Source organism: Microcaecilia unicolor, chromosome 7 (genome assembly GCF_901765095.1).
Source record: "Microcaecilia unicolor chromosome 7, aMicUni1.1, whole genome shotgun sequence".
Classification (NCBI taxonomy): domain Eukaryota; kingdom Metazoa; phylum Chordata; class Amphibia; order Gymnophiona; family Siphonopidae; genus Microcaecilia; species Microcaecilia unicolor.
This window is the reverse complement of record NC_044037.1, coordinates 50,618,913-50,628,414: the sequence shown is the minus strand read 5'-3', so window position 1 is coordinate 50,628,414 and position 9,502 is coordinate 50,618,913. Positions and strand designations below refer to the sequence as shown.

The following is a 9,502-nucleotide window of genomic DNA, read 5'->3' as shown; positions in this document are numbered from 1 at the left end:
CTCACATGCTTTCTCCAATTTCCAGTTCATTTCATACTGTCCCTCAACTCTAACCTCTTGACCACAAAAAAGACACAGCAATATGGATATGTACACACACAGGGTTGGGAAGGATTCATGAGTCATGCTTCTCATGTATTCCCCACTTGTTTTAGTAGATATATCTCACAAGGAAATATGATACATTCTCAATTTCCCAAATGTGTTGAAGATGGATGAAATAAGGAACCCTTTCTTGTAAAACCAAACAGCTGTTTATGGAGTCTATCTATCCTGGCATGTTGTATAGGTTTATACAAACAAAATCACTGGAACATCTGATAATGAAATTAGAGTAGTAAAAGGTTATTTGTATTCCAATGAAAAAGGGTTCTCTCATTTTTGTTTATGAGACTCAGTTTCAGGAAAAGTACTAATTTTTAAATTCTAAACAAACTGTCCAAGAGGGGAAGTTAAAGAAAAAAAAAAAACATAAAAAAAAATGACACTTTATAAAAACACTGCCTTTCTTTTATGAAAATACTAAATTATGTAAAATGTTTATTTTTTTTTTAAACGGTCACCTAAAATGTAACATTTTTGGTTATTTGAAGAATCAAAACGTTTTGGAACTCATGCTTTATATAAAATCTGTTTTACTTCTTATGATACTTTCTACAGTTGTTAATTGCAAATATTATAAATTTTAACTCGCTAGAGGAAAATTTCAAGACATTTTTATCTCTCAAATATTAGTTTGTGTAATATTGTAATCTATCTACAACGCTGGCAAGAAAAGGGAACACAGTTCTGGAACTTTTTGACTTAAAGGATTATGGGGTCCTTTTACTAAGGTGCGCTGAAAAATGGGCTGCGCTAGTGTAGGCTCATGTTTTGGGTGCGCGCAGATCCATTTTTCAGTGCGCTTGTAAAAAAGGCCTTTTTTAAAATTTTTGCCGAAAATCGACGTGGCAAAATAAAAATAGGTGTGTGTGCATTTTGGGTCTGACCTTACCGCCACCCATTGACTTAGTGGTAAGGTCTCATGCGGTAACAGTGCGGTAATCGTCTACACGCATAGAATGATGATTACTGCCTGTTTTCTGTCATGCACAGGAAAATAAAAATAATTTTCCAGCATGCGTAGCGGATGCGCGTAAATCAGTGAGCGAGATTACCCAGGCGCACTGGGTGCACTTCTTGAAGCCGCTGGGAGACTTCGATGACATGGGCGGAAACATCACGCCGGCGAGATCAAAATCCGCGATGGTGACGAAGGGCACCAAAAATAAGGGAGAGAGAAAAACCCATACCGAGGCCACAAAAATGGCCTACCCCGAAAGCGAAAGGAAACTTAGGTCGGGGAAACAAACTGGACACACGGGAAGGGAGAAAGACCAAAGGCCTCTCTCTTTTTATTATTATTATTTTTTTTGTAAACAAAGTCGTGAGGACGCGTGAGGGTCAAATTTAGGGGCGCGAAACGGTGCAAAACATACATGACTGTCCCGAGCGCGGACAAAAGAAGACTGACAAACATGAGCCGGTTCGGGAGGGAAGACGGCCGCGCATGCGCGGTGCGCATGGGCGCGTGAGAGCTAGCAAAGGCCTTTGCTAGTGAAGTTTCCGATTGGAGGGGCTGCCGTGGACGTCACCCATCAGTGAGAACAAGCAGCCTGCTTGTCCTCGGAGAAAAATAATTTTCCAGCATGCGTAGCGGATGCGCGTAAAAAAATGAAATTACTGTCCGGGCCACGAGGTAGCTGGGCGGTAACTCCAAATTGACGTGCATAGTACATGCGTATGTGTCTATGTGGCTTAGTAAAAGGGCCCCTAAAAGAAAAACTCCAAAGATATTGTGAAATTTATCTTAAATGCAGTTAAATATTAACATGATGAAAATGAAGCATATCCTGACTAAACATTTCTGAATTCTTCGGTTACTCAAACACACCACATCCTACAAAACTTCGCTTAATTTGACATTAGGCAGCTCTTAGTAAACACAGAACAGCAAACCTCATCAGCAATATACAAGTACAAGAAGAAGAGGAGACTGACTGGCAAGGAGGAAGACACAAGAAGATGTCCACTCAAAAATCCAGCAACAGATAAATGCAAGCTTTAACAGTTACAAGTTCTCGGCAAAATGAGAGATGGTCCAACACAGCCATATTTCGGCAATGTGCCTGCATCAGAGGTCCAGATGATCCAAAGTGTTTGGTGGCTGGATAAACTTACACAGTTCAAAAGACAAATTTGGTCAACAGAAAAGATATTCTAAACAGATAGTGCGGTCAGTGGATTGCACGAACCTTTCGAGTTCTGCTTCTGAGATTGGAACATCTTTTATTTTAATCCAAGTTTGGCTTCTGAACTGTGTGTAAATTTATCTAGCCTATAAACACTTTGAATCATCTGGACCTTTAACGCAAGCACTTTGATAAAACATGGCTATGTTGGGTCATCTCAAATTCTGTTGAGAATTTGTAGCTATTAAAGCTTGCTTTTATCTGTTGATGGATTTTTGAGTGGACATCTTCTTGTGTCTTCCACCTTGGCCAACTCTGCTCCCTCTTACACCATTAGACAGCTGTTAACAACCCATTATCCTTGATCCCGCGGATTCTATATAGCACAACCAAAATTACATGTGCAAATCCGGTCATATTCTGGATTTGCGTGCGCAATTTAATTAACAAGCCAACCCATGCTGATAATTGCCACTTAATCAATTATTGATACTAATTGGCATTAATTACAATTTATGCACACAGATTGCTAGGAATATTCTATAAACTGGTATGTGTAAATTCTAATGTGCATGGCCAAAAGGGGGCATGCCGTGGGCATTCCGAAAATCTAAGCACGTCTACAGAATACACCTGCTCCACACCTAACTTAGGCGCCAGTATTTACACCAAGGTTTGCTTGGGTAAATGGACGCGCTTAGAGTAAGGTGCAGGGATGGCTATTAGGCTTATTCTAAATCTAAGCAGTTTACAGAATATAACTAGGCAGAAATATTTTTGGTGCCGATTTTTCAGGCATCATATATAGAATCTAGTCCAATATTTATAAGATCAACATCTACAGGAATGTCTTCAAATTAAAATGTTTTACATAAAAAAAAGATAAAAATATTCATTGTAATAAATGTTTAAATTTAGAGAAGTGCTAAAAATGTTTCTTTTCAAAAGTGTCTACAACAGTCAATAAAACTGGGAGCCTCATGGGACATGCAGACAGACTGTGGCTATATGTTCTAATCTCTATCTTTCTCTTTCTTAAATTCAAATGGTGTTCCTTTCTTCTTCTCTGAATTGTTATATAAACCGCTTTGCTGTTTCCCAAGGAAAGGCGATATAGAAAGTCAAATAAATCATAAACCATAACCACAAACCATAAATCATTCTGAACATTTTTCAGCTATTGACATTAGAATGGTACACCTTCTAAATACCGTGCAGTACTTGAGAGTGCACACAGCAAGCAGTAATATTCACCTATTTTGAAACTTTTAGCTCCACTCCTGCAATTCTGCCAAGTTCATGAAAGCAGATATATTTTTGTTAATTTATCTGACACAGAATGTGGCCTGATTGGGTCAAGCAGTAGGTATCTCTTGCTACATTACAGTTAACAATCAATTATTTTACAGAAGTCTAACACACTAAAGCTCCAGGAGTTTTAAAGGACATGCAGGGACACTGTTGATAAAAATATATAAATGACTGGGACTTGTCAATAAGGTCTCAAACTGATGCAGCTGACAAATACTACTTCTGAAGTGTACCAATGAAATACTGGACTTCTTGAGGGGAATTGTTCCCCTCAAGATGTCCAGTATTTCATTGGTACACTTCAGAAGTAGTATTGTTAGTATGAAGTCTAAATCTGATTTTGGACAATTTGTGAAAAACTTCCAAAAATGAAGAAGCAAACATGGTCATTTTCAACCCAGGAAAAGTCCAACTTTTTGTTTTGAAAATGGCCATTTCCTAGGTATTTTTGTACTCAGCGTGGCTTTTAGGACCATTTTCAAATAATGTCCAAGGGAAAAACACACAAAAACATGCCATTGGGATGTATGGGGGGCCAGCATTCTTAGTAGACTGGCCACATAGACATCCCAGCAGAGCAATGGGACACCCTAGAGCAGCACTACAGTGGACTTCACATAAAAGGTCCCAGTTACACATCTCACTGTTGCCCCCTTATATTATATGGTGAGCCCTCCAAAACCTTACTATACCAAACTGTACACCACTTGCCTGCAGGTGTCACTTATATGTAGGTACAGTAGGTTGCGTTTTGGAGGGCTTACACTTTCCACCACAAGTGTACCGGTTACAGTGGGATATGGGCCTGGTTCCTCTTCTCTACAATCCACTGCATTAACCACTAGGCTACTCCTGAGACCTGCTTGTTGCTCTAATAGGAATGGCCATTATATCTGCAGCTGTCAAGAGCCTGGTATGTACTATCAATGTCACATCTTAGGGGGCTGGGAGGGGCTCAATGACCACTGGGGAATGAGGTTATGCCTTAATCCTTCCAGTGGTCATTTTGTCATAGTTGTGACTGAAACAGGTCTAGCCAAAAATGTCTTAATTTTGGCCCTCAATGTTTTGTTCAATTATTGCAGAAAATTGTCTTTTGGTGCTGCCAATGTCCTGCCCATGTCCTGCCCAAAACATACACCCTTGAAATTTGGACAAACTGTGGAGCAAAACGTCTAAGATCAGGGTGTTGAAAATCGCAACTTGGATATTTAAAAAAAAACATCCTTCTGCCTCCTTGTGACTTTTTTGATCATTATTTTGTTTTGAAAATGAGCCCCCTTAACTGAACATAAAGCTTACTTTTAAAATTGGGCAAACAAATACACATGCAAGTGCATACTAAAACATGTTTTATGTACTTAAATCTTTTTGTTTTAGTAAATTGTCTTTTGGAAAGACCTGTACATTAAACTGCACTTACAGTAAATAAATAAAAAAAAAAAAGTCACCCTATAAACCCTAAGGTCAGCAAAACTGAATATTCTGAGCTAGTTCTATATCTTGCTGATGAACCTGAAGTAAAGTGCTTTACACTATCACTAACTCCTTGATTTAAAAAAATGTATTCAGCTCTGTTTAATTGGTAATAAAAACAGGCAGCCACTGAATCAAATACATTGTCTAACAAAACTTAGGGAATGTAAACTAGAGAGAAAACTAAACTCTAATCCAGAACTTTTGAAGATAGCATATGTTTGTTTTGTAAGAAACTAAGGGCCCTGTTTACTAAGCAGTGTTATAGGCACATTAACATTTTTAACGCATATTAACCATGTACACATGTTAATCATGTACGTGCCTACAATATCCCTATAGGGACCTACATGGTTAGCGCGCACAATAAATGTAGGCATGTTAAAAACACTAACGTACCCTAGTAAACAGTGCCCTAATTTATTCAGAAGAAAATACACAACCCGATAAATATATTCAAAGTGCTGTGACAATATTACCTGTAGGGACATAATACTTTGCTTTGTTCTAAATGTACTCAAATGAGACACAAAAACTGGCCAATCTGCACAAGCAATACCATAATTCCAGACCTTTCCAGCAGCAGTCTAGGGTGACACTGTGACCGATGAATGAAAAATAAACCCTTGCCATCCCTGCTGGTACAGAGTCTAATGTGCCATCAAAGAAAAATAAGTTACAAAAAAACAACAGGAAAATCACAGTACAAACCTGAGATTTCGGCAGTTTTATGGAAAAAGTCTGTGATAATTACATCACTAGTTTTCAAAATACTTGTGGTGTTACATTACATTTTGCCTTTAAAGTAAGATATTTTTAAAAATATGCTGGCATACTAAAAGAGAAGTGATCAGGCATTTAGTTCAACTTAAATAGCATAAATATAAATGTATTTACATTACTTTTTAACCATAGTTCATTTAGGCAACGTAATAGTAAAAACAGCTGTGCAACTGACAAAATTAAAAACATCCAACAACAAAAGTGTGAGGTATGCCTCACAGATTACTGACCTTACAAAAATTATTAAAATATTCTTTAATGTTCCATTGTTATCTATTCTTTTATGTAAAGAGTTGGCTGAAAAAAAAAGTTTTTAAGACCAAGAGCCATCAGTTACACAGGCACTTTACATGTAAACAATCTACAACTGAAAATAGTTTGGCACAAATCCTAGGCAACTCTAAAATAAAAACAATAGAAAAAAATGAATAATAAAGTTTCAAAGAAAAAATATGTTTTGTTTCGCATAGTTATTATACATATATATCAACTACAAACTTAATATATTAAAAGTGTATAAATTACAGTTTACAGTGCAATAAATAATCCAGAACTCATTAAATGAAATCAGTTAAATTTGTTTAAACGTGACTATATATGCAAATGTTTGTTACATTTTAGTTTTTGGATTTCTGTAAACTTTCCCAAATGATGAACTCAAACATCCTCCAGTAAGGCTTTTGAAAGAAAAAGTTTAAGAGTATCAATCTTCAAACTTGGGAAAAATTAGACTTTTAAAGTTAAATAGTATGAAGAAGTACTTGGTTTCCACTGGGAACAGAGTTTGGACATGTCAGCTTATTATGTGCAATGAGCATTAGTATGACTTTCAAAGTTGGATCTCAAAAAAAAAAAAAATCAAAAAATCAAAAACAAAAGCATTTCTGTATTACAGGCAATAGCTATATATGCTCCAAAGTTTTCACTGAAGACAGATGTTTGGAATCAGATTACGATGACAGATGCTGGAATCCTAAAAATTGTACTGATCTAAACTGAAGACAGTTGAGATGCCTTAGATGCAGGTAATTCGAGAAGAGCCTTAACTGTGACACCAACCTTCACTAGACCTCTTTCTTCCAAAATATGATGAGGCAAACAAAGCTTGTCCTAGAAAACAGACAAAAAATGTTTTATTTTTTGTTCTATTTCATCTAGGTACTGACAGGCACTACACTGAACTCTAAACAAAATTTTGTGACTCTGAAACAAATATGCTGACTCTAAATATCAAGGGCCCTGTTTACTTTGGTGCGTTACTGTTTTTAGCGTGCCTACAGTTAGTACGTGCACTAACCATGTAGGCGCCTATAGAGATATTGTAGGCACATACAAGGTTAATGCGCATACATGGTTAATGCACGTTAATAACGTTAGTGTGCCTAGAATGCTGCTTAGTAAACAGGGCCCCAAATGACTAAAATCATATAAACTGGCCCTACATATAGACTACTACTACTATTTAACATTTCTAAAGCGCTACTAGGGTTACGCAGCGCTGTACAATTTAACATAGAAGGCCAGTCCCTGCTCAAAGAGCTTACAATCTAAAGGACAAATGTACAGTCAGTCAAGTAGGGGCAGTCAAATTGAGGCAGTCTAGATTTCCTGAAAGGTATAAAGGTTAGGTGCCGAAAGCAACATTGAAGAGGTGGGCTTTGAGCAAGGATTTGAAGATGGGTAGGGAGGGGGCTTGGCGTAAAGGCTCAGGAAGTTTATTCCAAGCATAGGGTGAGGCGAGGCAGAATGGGCGAAGCCTGGAGTTGGCGGTGGTGGAGAAGGGTACTGAGAGGAAGGATTTGTCCTGTGAGCGGAGGTTTCGGGCAGGAACGTAAGGGGAGATGAGGGTAGAGAAGTAATGAGGGGCTGCAGACTGAGTGCATTTGTAGGTAAGAAGGAGAAGCTTGAACTGTATGCGGTATCTGATTGGAAGCCAGTGAAGTGACCTGAGGAGAGGGGTGATATGAGTATATCAGTTCAGGCGGAATATAAGACGTGCAGCAGAGTTCTGAACGGACTGAAGGGGGGATAGGTGGTTAAGTGGGAGGCCAGTGAGGAGTAGGTTGCAGTATTCAAGGCGAGAGGTAATGAGAGTTCGGGTGGTGTGCTCAGAGAGGAAGGGGCGAATTTTGCTGATGTTAAAGAGGAAGAAGTGACAGGTCTTGGCTGTCTGCTGGATATGCGTAGAGAAGGAGAGGGAGGAGTCGAAGATGACTCTGAGGTTGCGGGCGGATGAGACGGGGTGGATGAGGGTGTTATCAACTGAGATCGAGAGCGGAGGAAGTGGAGAAGTGGGTTTTGGTGGAAAGACGATAAGCTCGGTCTTGGCCATGTTCAGTTTAAGGTGGCGGTTGGACATCCATGCAGCAATGTCGGATAAGCAGGCAGATACCTTGGCCTGGGTCTCCGCGGTGATGTCTGGTGTGGAGAGATACAGCTGGGTGTCATCAGCATAAAGATGATACTGGAAACCATGAGATGAGATCAGAATAGCAGCACTTACGTGTATGATTGGCACCACACATGCCACTAATTGGTAATTATGTGTGTATGTGCTAGGCCCTATTCTGTTGATCGATGTAAACACAGAAGAACCAAATCTCCTCAAGAGTGTACAGTACACAACACAGCGAAGGCCGGATCTGAGTCCATGGCAAGACAATTATTGTAGTGCACAATGATCCCCAGCCAGCTTGACACAGCTTGTGATATTCAGTCAGAAGGAATAATGGCATAATCATGCTGTAAAAGCTGGTGTATACTCACCCCGATAACTCATAAGGGTCCTTTTACTAAAATGCGCTGAAAAATGGCCTGCGCTAGTGTAGGCGCATGTTTTGGACACGCACTGATGCATTTTTCAGTGTGCCTGTAAAGGCCTCATTTTTTCACCGAAAATGGACATGATGCAAAATAAAAATTGGCATGCACGTCCATTTTAGGTCTGAGTCCTTACTGTCACCCATGACTTAGCCCGGGCGGTAATCATCAGTGCACGTACACTGCCGATTACCGCCTGGTTAGCGCCGCATTTTGGAAAATAAAGAACATTTTCCAATGCACGTATCGGACGCACATAAAAAATGGAATTACCGCCTGGGCCACGCGATAGCCGGGAGGTAGTTCCAAATTGGCATGCATTGGATGCATGAAGGCACCTACACGGCTTAGTAAAAGGGCTCCATAGTTATTGTTTTAAAAGGGGCTTCCACCGAGTCAAGAGGTGTGAAGATTTATGTAATCAAAATGTTTTGTTTTCTTATGTTTTGAATATTTCTATAATTGTTCGTTCATGTTGAAATTGTCAAGTACGTTGTATAGATCAGTAAAAAAACTCCTACGACAGTGCATTTTGTATTGTATTTTTAGATAGCAGAGCATGAAAAGATGATCAGTAGCTTGATAGTGTTGCATTCTCCTTTGGTTATATATTCTAGTGCCCTAGAAATTGAGACCTCAGGCTGTGTTTCTGGATGCTCAAGGTTTGGTACAAATATAGAGGAAAACAAGCTACTGTGCATAAATGAAATAAAATAAAAAAGAAAACATATTAAAATAGATTACATAAAAATCAAAAGCAAAGTTAAAGATAAAAATTGACATTAAATAGAATAAAGGCAGTAATAGAAATTAATTAGATTTCTCTAAAACCCTGACCAAAAGGCCATAGCATAAATGAATCTCTCTAGGGTAGAAAATGC

General features: G+C 38.8%; 1 protein-coding gene across 4 annotated transcripts in view; it reads right to left on the bottom strand.

Moving 5' to 3' along the window:
* Positions 1 to 5,465: 5,465 nt before the first annotated feature.
* Positions 5,466 to 9,502, bottom strand: part of LRCH2 (leucine rich repeats and calponin homology domain containing 2) — a 263,804-nt gene continuing 259,767 nt past the window's right edge. For all 4 annotated transcript variants that reach the window (XM_030209796.1, XM_030209797.1, XM_030209798.1 and 1 more), the window contains one exon: positions 5,466 to 6,911. In XM_030209796.1, the coding sequence (XP_030065656.1) occupies positions 6,792 to 6,911 (120 nt within the window). In that variant the 3' untranslated portion in view covers positions 5,466 to 6,791. The remainder of the gene's footprint in view (positions 6,912 to 9,502) is intronic.